Genomic DNA, 22,019 nt, shown 5'->3' with positions numbered 1-22,019 from the left:
GAAGAAAGTTAGAACTATAGTCCTTATTTTAAATTAAACTACAAAAGATTTTATCCTGCAAATTCCACTAATTTCGAATTCAAAGTTTTTGTTCAAAGTAACAATAATGTGATTTAGGTGAAAGCGAAAATATAAAATTATTGACTCCCGCCGCTTATAAGACTACCTTATATACCCAAACAAGAAAACTTAGTTATTTAAGAGAAAATGAAAACCTAATGTTTACTAGAACTACATTGGAAAATATTTATTGAAGCTCCCGATAATTAAACGAAGACATGGCTGAAAGAACTTGTATCCAAGCCAAAACTTAATTAAAAAAAACAAATTAGTAACCCATCAACTGTTAAAAAAACTTAGAGTCAAAATGAATAAAAATCCAAATTATTAATATAAGAAAAACTAATGAGCGCTTTAAAACTGCGTCGATATAGATGCAAAAAAAATATTGGAGCAGTTAAAACAATGGCGTTCACTTCGATATAATAAAAATTAATTCAAAACCAAAGAGGAGCTAAAAACGCTGTATTATAAGTGAGTGTAATTATGTCATATCTCCATAAATATAGATATACATGTATATGTAATAAATTATAATATTTTGATCTTATGGCATCGATGGCATACACTATATTATGTGGCCCAGAAGTTATTGCCGCTACCCGCGTCACTTATAGTAGCCGTCATGATGAAGTGTGGTACATGTTTGCCATCGTTATGAAAGGATTTGCCAATCGGCGTAACGTACCTACTCGCCGATTGTTGCCCAGGTTACACCGGCCGTACAGAGGTCATAAATAGTACGCCGTTGCAAGGAAGCGCTTTTAGTGCACTCCCAATATTTTTATACTTGAAATACTTTAGTATGTTGTTGTAAAAAAACCTCACGCGATTTAGGCTCAATTCACACTGGCGCAGAGTCCAAGCGTCGCGTCGAGTCCTGTTTTTCAACTACAACGTATGGCGACACGTGTCGTCGCCCGACGCACACACACACACACTCAACATAGCCCCGCAATAGGGAAACCCTGTGTCGCGGGTGCCATGGACACACACATAGACAACCACAAATTACTCCCAAACACACGAGAGAAATAAATGTAGGCCATACAAATATTTCTCCCGGCCCAGGAATTAAACCCGGGGATTTCTGCGTGGCAGTCCGGTATGGTAACCGTTCGGCCACGGAGGCAGTTAAACGTAAGTAAGTCCGGACGACGCCTGCATTAGCGCGCCCGGATCACAGTGTGGTTGGACGCGTCACTGCACTGGGAGCAAGTAAAGCACGGCGACGCGCGAAAAGCGTCGATGCGCGATTCCATATTTGCATAATACAGATTTGTACCTTCATTATGGGAAAATAGAGATGAATATGCTTTAAGCGAAAAACCTGACGTGTAGCGTTGAGGCTTAGATTCATTTACTTATTGATGTAAAACTAACAGCTCCAAAACACTAACATGTAGCCAATTCCTTACTCCACCTAAAATTTTAGACAAATTAAACAATAAACAATATCGAGTTCTTATATGTATTTTCTCGATTTTTATACATAGGAAATGAAACCATTTTTTCGGATCTAAATCGCGTATATGTTTTTTTTAAACAAACACAAGACACAGGTTAATGACTTCACGTCTCAGTCACCCGTGACACCTCTAAGGGACACGAAACATTGGTTTGTGTGAAAACTATAAATAAGACATAAAGAAATCATCCTCCTCCCTGCATCCAAAAAAATATTATATTTATATAGTAAATATAACATTTTTTTGGATGAAAAAAATCATTTCCAGATGACGTTGCCAAATTTTGTTCGATTGTCAACCTTCTTGCCAAGCCAATTGTACCACCACATGTTTGTTACGTTGCAGGGGAGTGAAAGACTTTAAGAATCTATACAACCTCAAACGGCTTTGGTTGATTCCGCATAACAGTAAGAGTGTTGGATAAATCACTTTGAAAAACATATACTTATATAGTAAAATTAAGGATATACACTGATTACTATAAGATGTAAAAACCAGATTCCTAAAAATTTTCACGATAGAAAAAAAATACAAAAATACCTCGAAATTTTACAAGAAAACCGCTGTATTCAATAGGCAACTGAACTAAATAGAACACGATGTACATTTTTCAAATGGCTTTAATTTAGTTTGTGAAAAAATAAATTCTGAAATAAAGCCAGTTTTTCTGCCGCTCCGGTGAAGCAAAATGAACCGTATCAGCACGGGAAAAATTGTTACGGACACCTATAATACCTTATCGTCGCCTTACTTTCTCAACCTCGTATCTTAAAGTACAAACTTACTGAAATGTAAAAAATGGATGGTGTATTATACAAATTTTACAGGTTGATTTCACGTCACATTTTCTTCATATTAACATACTGACTTTTACCTATTTTTAAAGTAATGCATCCAAATTAACACTCTCGATAAGACATTTAAAATAAATAGAAAGTTTTAGCGTCTCCTGAATAATCACTCTTTATGACATACGAGTTTGAGAAGGTAAGGCATCGATATGTCGCACTCGCACAAGCCGCGCGCTGTCGCGCTAACCCTACTGGTTCAGGTACAATTTGGGTGTATTGTTACTGATAGTGTTTGCAATTTTAGCTGCGTTTTTGTTATTTCAATTAACTGAATGGAAAAAAATATTCATAACAAACTTTTTCCTATCATACTATGTGACGAGATGAACAAGTTGTGCCTTGTGGAACTAACAGTGCCAGTAAGAGCCATAATCGCAAAGTTCTGAGGGGCACTGTCACTGCGCCCAACGCCCTTACTCACGTACAACGTTCAAAGCTTTCCAAGTGGGTGTGTCGGGATTAGGTAGTACTACAAAACCTGAAAGTTACCAGCTTGTAAGTCCTACCTCCCTATTTCAAGTAACTAATTCACCTTCAGAGGCATTTGAGTACACTTTTACCACTTGTATTTTAGTACATTCGACATCAAAATAACCGGTACTATCGACAAAATTGAAGCCTCTTTAGTTCCATAACAGTTTTGGTTGCAAGCGGAAATTGTAGCTATGTCATGTTTTGTCCATTTTTTTTATGTAAGCCTTTTTTTATAATAAAAATATATAACCCCGCCATGATAGAGAAGACCAAAGAAGCTGTGGGTGAAATTGACAGTAATTGCAGTTACGTACAAATAACCCTTAACGTTTGTCAAATTAATAGAAACATTGATCGCAAAAAAAAAAATAGCTCTATATGCCAAACTAGGGCCACATGAATATCATGGCAGTAGAAGATATTCAATAAAAGGTACCATAAGCGCGTTTACGATACTACACAAATCTAGAAAACTCGGACCCACTTCGGATGTCGCTTGTGCTAGATTTATTAATATATCTTAATAGGTACTTGACACTGTCAAACCAGAAAGGGTTTGTTTGAGTGTTATTCTAGTCGTGACATTTATGCACACATAATTTTATACGTAGAAACGAAATTTTGTTTATACAAGGATACAATACAATACAGCCCCTTTACCATCGGACATCCAAATCCTTTACCATCATCCTTACTTGGTCGATATTCCCTTCAGGCGTACTAAGCGCTTTTCTTCATCTTTTATTATGCGCACAGCCCAGGAATGGAAATCCCTGTCTGTGACTGTGTTTCCGAACTTATGTAACCCGAGGATATTTAAGGTGCGACTGAATAGGCATCTTCTGGGCGAGCTCGTTCCAACGTAGATCCTGTCTTTGCTCCAGAGCTAGTGGTCAAGAGAAAGTCCATTTGATTAAAAAAAAAACAAAATAAACGTACACATAGACAAAGCGCGTCACAAATAATAACAAAAAATTCACGTTATCGTGATATTTAACAATCTTAATAAATTAAATATAAATAACTATATCATATAATATTTTAATAATCATTAAAATAGAAACCAAAGTAAAAACTAAAAAACACGGTAGTTTTATAAATTAAAAAATCGCATTCGATAAAATAATCGCTGTGACATTTCAGTCCGAAGGTGATAGCGCGTAATTGTTTCTGATTCTATGTTAAACTTAACAAAAAATATGTACAACATTCAAAGCTCTCTTCTCATCTCAAAACTTGCTTATTTGACAAAAACTAACCATACGGTTGATCAAATACCGGTGAACGTAAGAAATGTATATCTGAAAAGTGCACCTGTCGTTGATTTGACTAATATTTTTAACTCTGACTGTACTTAAGTCTGTATAGACATAAATATACAATAAACTATAATACCTTACTACAAAGAGATATAACATAGTTATGAGTAGAGTACACCATATGTGCCAAAGATATGCATACATCTATTTAGACTCTATGAAATTTATTTGCATTCTTCACTTTTATGTTTCTTAGGGTCTATTCAGATAACAAGCATGTGAATCGGCATTATGAATGAATAAAAGTGATTTCACAACTGCTCTCAAGTCGATATTAATGTATTTATTTAAATACATACATATAACAGTTACTATTATATGCAACCGCCCACATGGCCGAACGGTTACCATGCTAGTCTACCACGCAAAGGTCCGGGGTTCGATCCCCGGGCCGAGAGAAAAAATTGTATGGCCTACATTTATTTGTCTCGTGACATGTTCGTCACTTGGTGACGACGTGCACCTGGTGGTAAGCGACACGCCTATGCATAACAGTTGCAGTGCCACTCAGAGCTTTAAATCACAAAGATCTGGATACTGCCACTGCGCCCGTCACTCTGAGACATAAGTTGACAATTTCTCTTCCAAACTGGAACGCAGTAACGCTCATAATACTGCTTGGCGGCAGAAAGAGGTAACGTGGCAGTACTGCCCTGGACGAACTCTTTCACAAGGAGCCCTACTCTACTGCTGTTAGAGTTATTTATGGCGTGTAATTTGTGGTTGTCTGTGTGTGTGTCCATGGCACACACGACTCAGGGTTTCCCTAGGGGCTATAAGTGTGTGCGTTATTAGAGAAATACTCAGTATATTCTTGTTTTGCTAAACGTGCCAGAACGTCCCTATTTATATATTCTAATCAACGGTGTCCAATTTCATATATATTTTTTTTGTATAAAATTTCCCTGTTATGTATGGGAAATATCCCACATGGCTGTTAGCAGACACTAAATTGTTTAGAAACACGTGTTTACACGTTAGCACGTGTTACTGCACGTTGTTTTATTAATGAATAATTCTAATTACGTAAAATATTTAATTAATTGATAATATATAAAATACAATAATAGATAACAAATATTTTGCGTAGGTATGTACTTTAATCCTTTTAAGGTCAATATCGGCGTTTATCGTAAAATTAAATGTAAGATTATGGATAGTACGGGGTATGCCACGGAAGAAAAAGAACAATGGAAGTGCCTAATGCCTCGTTTATTATCGGAACCGCTGTCGTCACAAAGCACACAAATAAATGATAAACACTACGAAATGTTGATAATGATTGGTCATAGTTTCTAATTTAAAAACATATAACAAATTCTGGATTGTTATTATAATTTAAACTTTACCCAGTCGCTATATCGTAGAAAGTTCAAAGTTGGGGGCCCCGGTTGGGGGCCCCAGTTGGGGGCCCGGTTGGAAGCCCGGTTAGGGGGCCCGGTTGGAGGCCCCGGTTGGGGCCCCCGGTTGGGGCCCCCGCTTGGGGCGCCCGCTTGGGGCCCCCGCTTGGGGCGCCCGGTTGGGGACCCCGGTTGGGGCCCCCGGTTTGGGACCCGGTGGGGTGTCCCGGTTGGGGGCCCGGTTGGGGGCCCCAGTTGGGGGCCCCAGTTGGGGGCCCCGGTTTGGGGCCCGGTTGGGTGGCTCAGTTGGGGGCCCGGTTCGGAGCCATCAGGCCCCTTAAATGGCCCCCGAACTGGGCCCTAACCGGGGCCCCAACCGTGCCCCCCAACCGGGGCCCCAACCGGGCCCCCCAACAGGGGCCCCCAACCGGACCCCCAACCGGGGCCACAACCGGGGCCCCCAACCGGACCCCCAACCGGGGACCCCAACCGGGGCCCCCAAGCGGGGTTCCCAACCGGGGCCCCGAACCGGGCCGCCAACCGGGTCCCCAACCGGACCCCCAACCGGGCCCCCAACCGGGCCCCCAATCGGCCCCCTAACCTGCCCCCAACAGGCCCCCACAACCAACGCCCTAACTCACCCCCATATAAATTTATCATATTTGTCAGTTTTAATTGTTAATTGTTAATCAAAAACATCGAAAAGATTGAAAATTGATTAATTGTTAATTGCGGTTCTCGCAACTAACAATTGATCAATCGTTAATTGCTGTTTCGCAATTGACAATTAATCAATTGTCAATCTTTAATTGCCAGAACAATTAAATTTTGCCCAACACTGAATACTACTACGGGCATTGAACATCTCGATGACTACGGGTACCTAATATTTCTGGTGCGGTTATCAATTTTGCACTCCAAAACAGCACAGCAGCATTGTTCTGCGATTTTAGAGAGTTTGCACGAAAGAATGATACAACCATAACTTACAAAGCGAAAATGGTGGACTGAGCTCAAGTAGATCTTTCGAGACCTGGGCCCTGATTTTAATTCAAATCAGAGTCGATCCTATCCGATTCACGCCTCGACTCGGAAAGACGCAGTTTCCGATCGGAAGAGGCATCAAAATCAAGGCCCCAATGTTGGCACTCGTCTGACGCTAACTAACCACTTCTCCTGTATTTATTATTCTGTGGAGTACCCCGATTCGAAATATATATCTCAAATCAACTACGGACTTTACTACTACGAGTAGTTGCCAACTGCTGCTTTTGCTCAGAGAAGCAGGTATTAATAACGTACAGACAAAATACAATGTTTTACATATATTGAACATTTTATATTGTAATATAAGAAAAGTATTGACATTTTTGTGCACGGTACTATTTAAGGATTGTCCATGAAAGGGTACTAAAAGAAGTTATTCCGTAATGGTACTTACTTAGTTACTTAGTCGAACTTTTTAACAATGCAAGGCGAAATTCATGTAATTAAATTAAGTAATAAAGTATACATAATAAACGCAATATCGACAACAACAAAATAAGTCACGGCTCCAATAACAATACCTATATACGTTTCAAACTTGGCGTGTAATAAATACTTAACATGTTTTTGTACATAGGTTTTTTAATAATCTATTAAATCACATAATAGCGTATCGTGTAAAATGGTATTGACTTATAAAGTGGTTACACACGGCGACATTGAGGGTCGTATTCTAGAACTCTACTCAATGCTTAAGTCAGGACTTAAGTATGATTCAAAGCACTAGAAATCATACTCAAGTCCCTGCCATTAGGGTCGTATTTCCAGTGCTTGTGTTGCCAGTGCAATCCTGACTTGAGCATTGAATAGAGTTCTAGAATACGACCCTTAAGGGACCCCTGCACTGGAAACACAAGCACTGGAAATACGACCCTAATGGCAGGGACTTGAGTATGATTTCGTGTGCTTTAAACCATACTCAAATCCTGACCTGAGCATTGAGTAGACGTCTAGAATACGACCCTTAGACTGCTAACAGATGCATGTGTGCTGTTAATGCGTGAACTCATAATCAACTAGACCTGTGTCAGTTGATCATTTTTGATAACCGGGGTTGATGATGACCCATGCGTAATGTGATCGGGTCAAATGATTCAATGACAAGTTCGATCTTTTAGCGAGTTACTCATCGCTCACGATATTTCCATATGGCGTTTAAAAGTGTCAAGTTATACAAATAGCTTTTATTCTTTCCTGATGATTTGAATTCAACATAAGCGACTGCATTAGTATTGTAACTTGACAAAAAAAACAAATGTTTTTTTCACATTTTTGAAAAAAGACGTGAAAAAAACAGCGCCCTGGTTTTTTTCCCAAATTTTTTTTTCGGAAAAAGTGAAATGGAACAACTTAAGACGCTAACTTTTATATATATAACATGATTACCTACTAAAATCAATTACCATGATAATTATAACAAAAATTTAATCTTCATTATTGGTGTTCCTAGTGTTACTACTGTTACAGGTGTTACGCACACTTCTAATGTCATAAAAATTTACTTTGTCTTCGTTTCCTTCATTCAAATCCTACCGAATAATTCTATGTAAATGTTGCTATGTAAGGGATATGTATGGATATGTATGTGTCATGTGGAAAAAAATATTGATATCACTCTTAGATAAATAAATAAGTAGTGTAATCATCAAAGTAGCGATGCAACAGTGTTTAGATTAAAAAAAAGATAAAATGTTAGAATCCCCGTATTTTCTCCACATACCGTTAATGCCACAAAATCGAGTTGAAATTCCCCGCAATTTGGGGAATTCACTACAAATTGATAACACTATGAATGTTGCCCATTAATTTCGAACAATTTATCTATGAAGAATAATGTTAACAACAAAAGAGGAAATGTAGTAAAAAAATACAATTGTCGTCTTGTCATATTTTTATTTTCATACTTTTAGAAACAAAACGTACTCCAGAAAAAAAAACGGTTTCTTTCATGTTTTTTTTTTCACCTCAGAAAAAAAACGGTTTTTTATCAACACTGGACTCCATCGATGCAACTGCCTATAAATCGTAAATGTCGCGCTTCAATCACGCGTTTCACAAACGCGCGTTTGTATCGCTGCTAAAAGTAGCCGTGTGTAACCACTCTTAATTGCCGACCTATCAGTTGTTTGTACCTACATCCACAGGTCATTGCGCCCGCGTCGCAGTGCCGGCTAGCGCCAGTATCGCGACAGCGCCACGAGAACATACATTCTCTGCCATGGATAAGCCAAAATGTCTTCTCGTCTACGCTTTACTCGCCAAGATCATTATCTGCCATGCTTTCAATGTTGCCGAAATAGAAAACCAACGCGAAGAAATCATACGCAAAGAAGAACTCCTCACAGTCGGCGGCAACACGGTTCTCACCGCTAAAGAAGAAGCAGTCAATGAGTGCATTATGAAACACAAGTTCCGGGAATTAGATTTCGCCTTCAACAACCCAAATTACTACAACTTTTCCCACCACTTTTTTGAATATAAACCAAAAATAAAATTTTCAAAAGTCTACGAAATAATCAAAGCTATGCCCAAAGGTGCAGTATTACATGTCCATGACTCAAGTATCTTAGGTCCCGACTACCTTATGGAGATAACTTATAAACCAAATCTTTACATTTGTTGCAATGATTTCCAGCTAAGATTTGCGAGTTCACTAGAAAATCTACCTAAGAGTTGCAGCTGCAGTTGGGAACTATTGTCTGACGTTAGAAGTAAAACAAAGAATGTCACGCAATTAAATCAAAAGCTAAGAAGTAAATTCACTATGGTTGTTAATAAACCCGATGAAGTATATAAATCTATTGACGATACGTGGAACGCTTTCATGAGATATTTTGCAATCGTAGAACCGATGCTTACATTCAGACCGGTATGGGAAGAATATTTTTACGATGCACTCAAACTATTTAGAGAACACAAGGTGATGTACGTTGAAGTCAGATCCGTTTTACCTCCTCTCTATGAATTAGACGGCAAAAATTTTAGCCCGATTGTCACTGCTAAATCGTATCAAAAAGTTATAAAACGGTTCAAGAAAGATTACCCGGACTTCCTTGGAGCAAAACTAATATACGCGCCTATAAGGAAGGTGGAAAGAGAAACGCTGGATACATATTTAGAGTTGTCAAGGCAAATAAAGAAGGAAATGCCCGATATATTCGCTGGATTTGACCTCGTCGGACAGGAGGACAAGGGAAATCCTCTAATTACGTTCGCGCCGCAATTGTCTAAAGCGGCGGGCGAATTTAACTACTTTTTCCACGCTGGAGAAACAAACTGGTACGGCACGTCGAGCGATATAAATATATTAGATGCAGTTCTACTAGGAACAAAAAGGATTGGTCATGGATTTGCGTTGACCAAACATCCTTTGTACATAAAAGAGGTACTAAACAGAGAAATTGGTATTGAAGTGAATGTTATATCTAACACCGTATTGTCTTTGGTACGTGATGTCCGCAATCATCCTTTAAGCACGTTTCTTGCACAAGGACTGCCTGTAACTATATCCAGTGACGACCCAGGAGCGTGGGAAGCTGATCCTATTTCGATGGACATGTATGTAGCGTTTGTTGGCGCCGCTAGTAGATTTTCAGACCTTAGACTTTTGAAAACGCTCGCAATTAATTCTCTTAAGTACAGTGCGATGGAAGAGATGGAAAAACAAGACGCTATAAACAAATTTGAAGTTCAATGGAAGGTTTTTATTGACAATTTTCATTGTATAATGTATTGAATTATTTAATTATATTATTGACTTCTTTTATTTGTTCGTTTTTATTTTCGGTACGTGGTTATTTTTCAAGTTAGTTTTCTTCGTCTAATTTCGGTGGCAATTTTTATTATTTAAATATTCTAGAATATAATCATAAAGTATTATTTAATATTCGAGTGTAGTGTCCTGAAATATTATTTAATATTTTATGGTATGTTCGAATAGGTACCTACTTAAATAATAAAAATTGCCACCGAAATTATTACAGGTAGAGGAAACTAACCTGAAAATTAGTCATGTACCTACAGGGTAGAGAACACGTCACTCGGCGTGTCAAGATGTAAATAAGTACACCTCTACGTCTATGCATGGCCTATACATAATGAAGGTCCAAAGTGTCAAGTTTGTTGTGCTTTTGATCTAATATGAAAACTTGTATTTTCTCACATAGTACGAGAGGCGATTGCAAAGTAAATCTACCTATGTACGACAAATGTATAACGATACCTATGTAATATACTACCGTTATGTATGAAATAAAAGACGATCATGGTTCCTTTTTTTTTTCAATATGTATTTATATAAGGAAATTTAAGTGAGGAATGCACTTATTATATTTGTCAGAAAGGGAATTAAAAGTTAGAAAGGGTCTGTTAAAAAAAAGTTGTTGCTAATTTTTAAACATTCTGTTTTTTTTCTTCCGCCATTTTGTCTGTGCTTCTTCTTCGTCTTTACAAAAAATGCAAAAAATAATCTTGCGTGGTGTGGCTAATGTACCCTTGTATGTCACAAACTCGGAGATCCACAAACAGCTGGAAATGAACACAGTAAAGGAGGCAGGCAAAACAGTTGACAGTCTGCAGTTGTCTTTTCTTTGGAGCCTCTTTTTGTAAAAAGAGGCTCCAAAGAAAAGACATACTTCCGTTGGAGTAATGTAGTATGCACATAAAGAGGAAGAAACTCTTTGGAAAGTTCGCCTGCGTTGACATTTTTTTTACCGATTATCAGCACATTTGCTAATAGTGGCACTGATTGCAAATAATTCACAAAAAAATTGTCTATGAAAAGTAAAGGAAAATGCAAAGTAACGTAATAATCAAAAGAATGTTACTGATTTTGAATAAAGCATAAACAACGAATGCGTCACGATAATGACCAGTATTATTTTTTAATAGGAAATGAGAGATTACTTTTCAGCCGCCCCCTTCGTACCTACCTCCCACAATACTCGTTGAATAGCAGAAACTGCAGAAGACTACCTAAGCGGAAATCTCGATACTGGCGAAATCCAAAAAGGGCACCCCCATTAAAAATGTTCCCCCGAAGATTTTTTGTGATTTTTTGCACCTTACAACAGTATTTTTTGTAAAGATAAAATAAGTGCGTATTTCACCTGTATCTCACCTGATGGAAAGTGACGATGGGGTCAACCGTAAACATTTTTCGCGAATTCAACTTCCATTATTTTTATGTATGTTATCATAAAATAAATAATTCTTTTTTAAAGTGCTTTCTCATAGCTTCATCGATTCTATCCAAGTTTTTTTTTATGATACCAAATGACGGAACGAACAAGCATGCTCTTTAATTGCAAAGATCTGAGAAGCACTGCCACTGCACCCGACACATTGAGACATAGCTGACAAGTCCCATGTGCCTGTAATTTCACCAGCACCCGTACTCTTCAAAACCGGAACGCGGTAATGCTCATATTACTGCTTGGCGGCACAAATAGATGAGGTGGCATTACTTCACTGGATGAACTCTTTCACAAGGAGCTCTACCGCTACTAAATTATATAATCACCGAGAAGATAATCTATAACAACAGGCAACACTAACATTTACTGACTACTACAGAAACAAATTGTTATTTAAAAATGTGTTCGGTTTGAGGTGGAATGAGCAAAATGTGTAAAATGGAGAAACCTTTATTTCAAAGTCGGTTCACAAAACGAATGCATAGAAACAAACACTAACAAGCCCCTCCTATCTACCGGGCGGGCAGAAACACTAGGCACATAGGCACACTCATCGAAACAGACAATGAGTTCGTTAGTCGCGAGCACCCTCCTGTCGAGGATGTCGTACTACGAGCGCCACTGTTCTGCTGTTGTCATCAAACACTTGTGTTTTATGCGCTCCTGGTATTTTATTATTCGTGCTATGCAGAAACATGGAGTTACTTTTTTTGTAGGCTAGTTCTAATTTGATAGATGACATGGAGTATAACATAATCTCAGTACAGAGTACTAAAAAAACCGACCTCAAAAGTACGTGGAATTACATCTATTTGCCAAGTTTTATTGAAATCGGTCACCGGAAAGTGCGCAAACCCGGATTCATCTCCTAGTTCGCCACTATACGGAACTTGACACAGGAGATAATAAAAATTGGTTCTCAATACTTAAAAAGTATGTTGAGAGAGAAAAACGCCTTGAATTGGAGAATAGCAAAATCAACCATTAAAATAATTGCTCCTTATAATAAAATTTATTTATATTAAAAATGAATCTTCATGCGTGAACAGCCACTTCTTCTTAGATTTTCTTCAAAATGGGACCACTATGGAGGTAGGTACCCTCTTTCCAACAAAAAAAGAATCTTCAAAATCGATTCTCAAATACCGGAGTTATCGCGTAACATACATACAGTCGAATTGAGACGTCGGTTAAAAAATAGATTAATAGTCTACAGTACTATATTTTTTTAAGTAAAAGTAAAATGAGAGTTCATTGCGCAATTGTTGGCTGCTTGTGATTGTAATTGATAAATATTGTATCGATTATCGACTGAATGTTTGTCACGCTTATGGAATAAATAGTCGAACATGTTTCATTTGAATAATCATCGGCCACATTATTCGGGCAACGGCTGGGCACAGCTTAATTTGAATTTTCAATTTTTGTAAGTTCACTACATACATAGACTGCATTTAGAACAATGTCTATTAAAATATGGGAGACATATTTTAAAGTTAGTCATGTTAATTCAATATAGATAATCAAATCCGCCTGTTTTTGTTAAAAAATTGATTTCGATACTAGTAGGTCAACTTATAAAATAAGAATGAAGAAGCCAATAACGCAATTAGTTATCATTGGAATTAGACTATTTGAAATTTTATGAAAACTGGCAGCTTATATATATACATATACATATATATATAATAGCTTCTCACCTACCCAACCATACCCTTACCATATCCTCTTTCATGCAAATTCCGTACCTCTTCCATAATCTGTAATTCTGCTTCCATAATCTGTAATTTTCCTTCCATAATCTGTAATTTTCCAACCCTTTCATTGGCTAAATGCGAAGGCAAAACTATTAATACTAAAAAAAAAGGAAAAAAGCACCCGAAACGATTTCAAAAAAAAATATCCAACTTGTTGGAGCCCTTGTCGTCTATGACCATAATACGTACGAACGAATAAACATTAGAAGATGGAAAGAAAGGAATAAACCATTGTATCAGATATCAACAAGGTCACCATTACGCGCAGGATGTAATTTTTGCAAAAAAAATCAATTTCGATGAAGCTATTATGATTGGTCGGTTTAATTTTCTACAGCATAATTACAATAATATAATGTAAAATGCACCTAGGGTTTTATTGTATTTAAAAACTACCGTACCTTCACACAACTTGGTAGTGTCAACAGCTTAATATTCTTCTTCTTTTTGCTTAAGGGAACCCCTTTTGCAACAAAATGTAGCCTAATTTTCATGGTTTTATTGCTTCTCCATACAAACTTTCATCCCCTTTAAGAACCCCTTTCGTAACAAAAAGTAGCCTACGTCGCCCAGGTCCCGTCTATCTCTATACCAAACTGGAGCGACGCTTCGGAATCGGGAGATTAGCGTGCCAACAGCTCCGCCACCGAAGTGGATATTTGCTTGTGGTCGCGAGCAATGAGCAACTAGAAGTGAGCGTCTCAACGGCTCCGGTACTTATCTGGAAAATAAGGAAGGTACTGTACGTGCACCTGGGGCAGCTCACCCGAGGCACAAGCCTCTTGAGAACCGGATGAAGTCCGTGGCAACAGTCTGTGGCAACCTTGTACACGGGCTGATCTGGGGTCAGGACCTGAACTTATAAGGTCCGTGCGCATGCACAGGTTATAGTGCCCTTCTCTTAAACCCTCAAAGTCGGTATAATCTATAACCAAAACTATAATCGAAACTTATGCAGGAATAAACGGCATCGTTCCGGGATGAAGTAACGCCTCACCTTGGAAAGGAGGCCTTGGCCTATTCAATTCAGCCAGGAACCAGGGTTCCTGGCTGAATTTTTAGCCATGGATTCAATGTGTCTGCCGAAGCTCAAACGGTACGATAGGTCCATTCCAAGTAGCCAGAGACGGTCGACAATCGGTATGAATATATCACGAAAAGTCGGAGTCAGGTCAAAGGGATTCAGTTTTGTGGAGAATAGACACGCCTGTATTTTGGCAGCGTTAAATTTAAACAAGATTGGCATCGTCAAATTCAAATGACTAACCATGAACTCTCGCCAAGACTGGATTTAACATTTGGAAACGGGAATAAACGCGTTTACATACGAATACGTATTTTTCACACCTACTTAGTTTCCCGACGTTTCGGCCAGGTTGCACTGGCCGTGGTCACGGGCTGACTGGTGATACGACGTTTACACCTCGATCTCGGCGGTGGAATCTTCATCTACCCGCATAACATTTTTTTTAAATTACCGTCACTCATAACACCGTAGACTGGATTTCTTCTCCACTGACCCTTGCATTGGTTAAGTATCTTTCCACAACTGTGCTGTCATACCCAAAGGTAGGTATAGGTATAATAGGTAGGCTGAAATTAACATATCGTTGATATGCAACAGGAAGAGTTGCGGACAGTATGTAACCCTGAGGAACTCTCGCGTCGATAGCTTAATCTTCGAAAGAGTAGCGTTCTAATACTTCTCTTATCGAACGGAACACTCGCTCAAGAAGTCTGAGATCCAATTGCAAAGGCCAGTGGGAAAGCCCATAAGATGTAAGCTTGTTTAAGAGGCTTGCGTGCCAAACCCTGTAAAAGGTCTTTGCGATTTAAAGAGCTGAGTGGCACTTCAACTATTATGGACCGGCGTGTAGCTTACCATCAGGCGCACGACTTGGTCGTCCCATCACTTGATATTATATAAAAAAGGTGGTCCATAGACCGCCCTTGTCGGAATCCGTACTGGCGATCAATGAGGAGGTCGTTGTATTCAAGGTACGGGAGACGTTCTTGAATACACGTTCCATATTCCTGCAGAGTGTGGAAGTGACGGAAATAGGTCTAAAGTTGACAGGGTCAGCTCCGCTTCCTTTTCTTGGCAGTTATACAATTGCAAGTTTCCACCACAGCGCCGTCCCGCTCTCTGTGCACTGCGCGCCCAAGTGTATTGCATAGGAACCGTAATCGGGTACGTAAAAAGAATTCATTACAAATGTTTTGAAAGAATATGAATATTAAAAAATGATAATTTATTGCACTTAAGTATACAAAAACACGAAAATTTCTAGATTACCTACCATGAAGCAAAAAATGTTAAGATGCAATAATAAATTTTATTAAACTTGTAATGTTTCGTTGGTGAACGAATAGTAATTTTCAAAACTCATGAAATGCCCAATAATTTAGCGTGAATTTAAGCAAAACAAAACTAAAGAGGTGATGGTCACTTGTTTTGCTCAAAATTATTAAACGCGTGGAATGACTTTTGTACCGTGCACCTTAGTTGAATAAAATTAATTATGTGCACTTAAAGAATTTTATTCCAAATCTACAACAAAATTATCGACGTAAATATATTTAAAAAAGTTATTAAGTTACATAACCGAGTTTAGGAACAACAGATTTCAGACATTGTTGGAAATTTATCTTTTCTAAAAACTGTTAATGTAAACTATTTTAATGAAATCAAAAAACCCAAAAATCAAATTAAAGACTTAACGACGTAGCCATAGCTTTCAATATCGAATTACAAGAGTTTCGGGAGTTTTGCATTTCATAGAATAGATAGAAAAGAGCTCGTCTGTGTATTAACTGTACTTAGTGATTTTTTACCTTTATGGACTTCTTGCACTAAGCCGAGTAATTATGACAATTACTGAGGTTACCTTATGGTAACCTCAGTAATTGTCATAATCATATTGTACATACTCTGTTAATGTGTAGTCAGAACACTCTGTTGCTTATTCATTTGAAGTTTTGATTTTATATTGTTTTATTCAACGTGCTGCCATCTTGCGGCCAGTAGCTAGACTACGACGAACGATTAACATCCGAGTCAATTCAATAAACAGAAATTGAACATTTATTAATATGACACTTGCCGGTGATACGAAATAGGTACTACTACGGGTAAGATTTTTGCACCCCAAAACAGTACAATAAGGCATTTTTCTACGGTTTTAGAGAATTTGCCCGAAAGAATGACAACCATACCCATACAATACAAAGCGAAATTGGCGGACTGAGCTCAAGTAAGTCCATAAATCATACACTATATTTGACAGACCTGATGTTGGCACACGTCAGACGCTAACCACGTCTACTGTATTTATTGTTCTGTGACTTTAAATTATTCATTTTTCATGACAATCATACAGATTTATTACAATTAACCAAAGCAAACACAAATGAATAATATTAAAATTTTAAATTTCGAAGCCATTTTAGTATTAGGTATATTTGAAAAAGTTTTTAATCTGAATTTTGTATTACAAAAATTTCATTTAGCCTAGATCTTTATGGCAATTTCATACTTTAGTCCCTATTGTTACTTATAAAACATGAAGTATAAACAAACGAACTTTTGTATTGAAATAAAACGATGAATTACAAAATACAATTTCAACTTTATTATTCTCATAAATAAATTCAATATCGCAACATTAGCTTATAGAGTAAAAATATATTTTTAACGTAATATTTATTGCTTTGTAATAGTCGTAGTTTAGTGTTATGTTTTAAAGTAATTTACAAAATAAATAGATAACCCGATCATTGTTCAAACATTATTCATAGAACATGAATTGTTTTAGCTTAACACTAAATATAATCTTTTATTTGTACAGTAAATTAGCTGTGATAAAAAATTACTCATGAAAATGTTTTCGTACGAATGCTTGTTTCTCCAACACATCCCCGCGCGCCCGCCGGTCTGGTTCATGACATCGAATTCCAAAAATGTCCAGCTCCACGAATGTCTAATACCCCGAATGTTCAACTACACGAATGTCTAATTCCCTGAATGTCCATGCACATGATTACGAGGTCGTACAGACAAGTTGTATCCGGGGAAAGACGGAGTGATCAGGGTGGTCAACGTTGTCACAGCAGGAGGTACGTTGCACCGATCCTTGAAAAAATTGGTGAAGCTACTCACTTAAGGTCATTGCCTGACCTTGGCCAGCAGAAACAGTTGGTGCAATGATTCACGAGGAGCTGGATGTCGCAAACTCCTTCCTTTTTTTATATTCTTTCTGCTGTTTTTGTTTTGCATGATTATTGTTCCCCCTAATTCCCCGAATGTCCAACTACGCGATTGTCTAATGCTCCGACCATGCAACTACGCGAATGTCTAAATCCCCGAATGTCTAAAATTATAGCGTATAAATTGAATTTTCATCGAAATTATAAATAAGAGAGAAGAAAAAGGAGAGAGAGAATCGTCTCTCCATCTTGCAGTTTACATATCGTTTTTTTACACACTATAGCCCCGCTCTAGGGAAAGCCTGTGTCGCGGGTGCCATTGACACACACATAGACACCCACAAATCACACCCAAATTCACGAGAAAAATAGATGTAGGCCATACAAATATTTATCCCCGTCCGGGAATCGGACCCGGGAACTCTGCGTGTCAGACTAGCGTGGTATCCGTTCAGCCACAGAGGCGGAGAAATTACAAATAAGTTCGAAGGGATTTCATCTTCAAAATTAATCTCTTATACGTCACACGGTTTCACGTTAGATTCGGGGAATTACATGCCATGAAACAAACCGGTGCGCGCGTCATAGACGTAAGAGAAAAAAATAACATCATCAAATGCTTACCAACAATCGAATTTTTAATTAGCTGCCCAAAACTGACATTTACTGTGTTGCCAGCTTTTGTTTAAATAAAAATATTTTATAAGTTGTATAACCGACTGCTACGACTCAACCATTGGCCATCACCATTTATAACATTTATTTTTTACTGTGTTCAATTTACAATCAACAGTGATTGTAAACCATAGAAATCTATACTTCGTTTCAGTCCATTTTCAACTAAATGTACACAACAAGTCACGATTTAGTGATGGTCAATTGTAACGCCAACCACAAATCGATTAATTAATTGAATGATTTGATTTGTTCAATTGAGTCATACTAGCGGTTTTCCCTAAATATCCTATACAAGCATATTTAAAATTTCCGAAATCTTAATTTTAAGTCCTCCTTCAAATCCTTACACTTAAATACTCGTTCGATTGCGATTGAAATACTCGATTTACTAATCGATACAAAAACTTTAATTGAATGAACTGAATATTTTTTTCATACAGCACTATGCCATCATAGACAAGTCATAGATGTGTAGATGAAAAATAACCTCAATTATGGACTACCATTTTTCAAATACAATTTTACGATGCTATTAAAATAAGTATTGTTGGAAAAGTGTTGAGATATGAAGTCGAAATCTCTGAAATATACGTGAAAGTATTACTTATTTGATATATTGAGTGATTGCTTTATAATTTTAACCAGTTTTGTTTATTTTTTGTTGAAAATGGATTGGACAGACTTTACAATTAACATGGCAATATTAACTAAAAAAAAAAGTGATTGTCAGTTTTGTGGAATTCATTCAAAATCCGACTTTAACGAAGCCGTGTGGCGTGGTAACATTATCTTCTACTACTAGCAGCTAACGACATGCAGCATTTTACTTTGTTTCAGTATTCCACTTTCAGCCATATTTTTATTGCAACACACTAAATTCATGACATCCGTACATAATATAATAAAAAGATGCAACATATAGTGATCGTAATGAAGACACAAAACGACTTTAACAAGGAAACAAAAGACGGATGTTCATTTAGCGTTTTTTTTAAATATTAGTTATGAGTACGATATTTACTAAAAAAGACATCATTACCTATTAAAGATATAGCGTGCCTTATTCGAGCGTCACCATGGTAGTTTTTGAAGTTTGACTAGCCAGAAAAAAGTCGCTATTTAGTCGGTTCTAGTCGCAAAAAAACTAGATTCAGTCGGTCCGCCTTTCAAAAGTTATAAGGGTGTTTTACTGTCTACCCTGGAATACATTTCTCAATCTCGAGAACCACAAAACCTAACTTAGATCTGATTACACTAAAAAAAGTCGTGATTTAGTCGGTTCTAGTCACAAAATATTACAATTATTTATTTTTAAAAACACTTAAACTATCATGACAGGTTTAACCTGATGCGATACTAAAGCAACAAATTATGATTACTAAACTCTTACAGCTACCATTACAGATGCATTTCCTAATATGTTTTTTAATTTATTTATTTGTATTCAGGTTACAAAGACCCATAAATACATACCTTGCAGACTAACACACATAATAATACAATAAAACACTCATACAATATATACCTTAAGGAATAACATACACACAATATAACACTATTTATAACTAATCTACACGAATTGCACTTGTCGGCGACTTGTGGCGCAATCTGGGGGTCTACTCTCGATCTCCGTCCGACATCCGTCCGAAACAATTGCTGCCAAATAAGCAATACTTGACCAAATGAAAAGACGCGTGATGCGAAAGAAACTTCATACTGGATACTTGTCTTTTAATTTTGTCGAATATTACTTATTTGACAGTATTTGTTTCAGACGGATGTCAGACGGAGATCGAAAGTAGCCCCCCTGGTGTCAAGTAAGCGGCTGCGGAATCGCCGATACATGACACCCTTCGGCCAAACCTCTTCCTTCATGAAGGTCGATAGATGTTCGGTAGGCACTCTCACCACAAACGAATTAAAATTTACGTTGTAGCGGGACCCCAACCGCTCGACACTCAGGGTGTATTTGGCTTTATGTCTGATGTACTCCACTATCTCCTCAGACTTCGTGGAGTAATGCAGTCGTGACAGGTACAGCAGCGTCATAGGTATGGCCGGACGCAGCAGGAAGTTCGTTCCTGTCGGTGCTGTGCCACACTGGTTATAACTGGTGGGCTTCCTCTTCCTCTTCACCACCTTTGTGAAGCCGTCCTCATCGCACCGGTCCGTCCTATCTGTGGTTTTGCAACTTCAGAGACACTAATACCGTAGTGTAATTACCCAACTGGTTGCAAACATGTCAACAATAAACAAACTCACTTAATATGTACCACTATATGAAATTTTACAATATGCAGCCAGTGCGAATTCATTCAGAGAACAATTGAACAAATCGATGTCGTTTGACACCGCGTTGAGTGCACGCAGCGCTCTCATGATGGGCGCATTGTGCAGCAGGTTGGTGCGCGCGCGACACACCCACAGCAGCGGCGGCTGCCGACGTCGCCCTACGTACTCGTCAGGTACACACAGTTTAACTGTGTAAAGAACACCTGGATTGTGTATTTTACCACGTATCACTTACAATAAGTAAGTGGCGAGAGCTACTTCTCTTCTTGCTTCCGGGTTATTCATGACTTTATCTGGGTGCAATCAGATCTAAGCTAGGAGCTGTGGTTCTCGGTATTCAATAATGGTGCCGCCGGAATAAGCTTATTTCAGCGTGGATAGTAAAACACCTTAATGACTTCAAAACGGCGTAACGACTAAATCTGGTTTTTATGACTAAAACCGATTAAATCACGACTGTCTCTTAGTGTAATCAGATTTAAGCTAGGTGTTGTGGTTCTCGAGATTGAGAAATGTTGCCAGTGGAATAAGCTTATTCCAGTGTGGACACCCTTATAACCTTTGAATGGCAGACCGACTAAATCTAGTTTTTTGCGACAGAACCGACTAAATAGCGACTTTTTTCTGGCTAGTCAAATTTCTAAGACTCGACCATGGTCACGCTGGAATAAGACAAGCTAATTAATAATTAGATGGTATTATAACATCCTAAGACCCAGCAAATTACAAATACAAGCACTAAACACTCAATGTACTTTAAAATGTACTAAATATGATACTAAGTTTATTATTGAGTATCACGGTGTTTTACTACCATGATATTCAATAATTTGTGAAATTACACCAAGAGTTTGTTAAGACAAAGATCGAACACTAAGAAAAATTCCTACAATCCAGCTAGACCGTGCTTGACGCTCTCCCATTGTACTAAAGAAGACGTATATTTAGTACTACAGGAGAGTATTTAAAAAATGAAATTAACTAAACTAAAATAATTAAAAACTAAATAATTAAATGCTTCAGGCTCAAGTAAGTATGCCCAGAGTTTAGTATGAATAACGTATTTTTGTAGATACCCTATGAGTGTTAGATTTGAATGCAATATTTTCATTACAATGTGTACTGGGCGTGTACGTGATCATAGGAATAATATTGTCCACATTATGTACATTTTGAAGTACACCGTGGCTTAAGAACATAAACTGAGGCCATCAGCGCAAAAATGGTGTAACCCTCATTAATTTTTTTTCTATAATATTGCTTTAAATGATATACACGATTATTTTATGTTTGGATGCTATTTAATACTTAATTAAATATTTTTTTATACA

The 22,019-nt window shown here is 37.7% G+C and overlaps 1 protein-coding gene and 1 pseudogene across 1 annotated transcript in view; one reads left to right on the top strand and one right to left on the bottom strand.

Moving 5' to 3' along the window:
- Positions 1-1,855: 1,855 nt before the first annotated feature.
- LOC113225364 lies at positions 1,856-10,319 on the top strand (annotated as a pseudogene).
- A 10,339-nt stretch (positions 10,320-20,658) lies between these two features.
- The window catches only part of LOC113225444 (trafficking protein particle complex subunit 3), a 3,732-nt gene continuing 2,371 nt past the window's right edge, over positions 20,659-22,019 (bottom strand). Inside the window, exon 4 of the mRNA XM_026457758.1 lies at positions 20,659-20,832. Within this exon, the coding sequence (XP_026313543.1) occupies positions 20,659-20,832 (174 nt within the window). The remainder of the gene's footprint in view (positions 20,833-22,019) is intronic.

The sequence above is a fragment of the Hyposmocoma kahamanoa genome, unplaced genomic scaffold, assembly GCF_003589595.1.
Source record: "Hyposmocoma kahamanoa isolate Upper Pololo Valley unplaced genomic scaffold, ASM358959v1 160, whole genome shotgun sequence".
In the NCBI taxonomy this organism is placed as follows: Eukaryota; Metazoa; Arthropoda; class Insecta; order Lepidoptera; family Cosmopterigidae; genus Hyposmocoma; species Hyposmocoma kahamanoa.
This window is presented reverse-complemented; position numbering and strand designations above follow the sequence as displayed.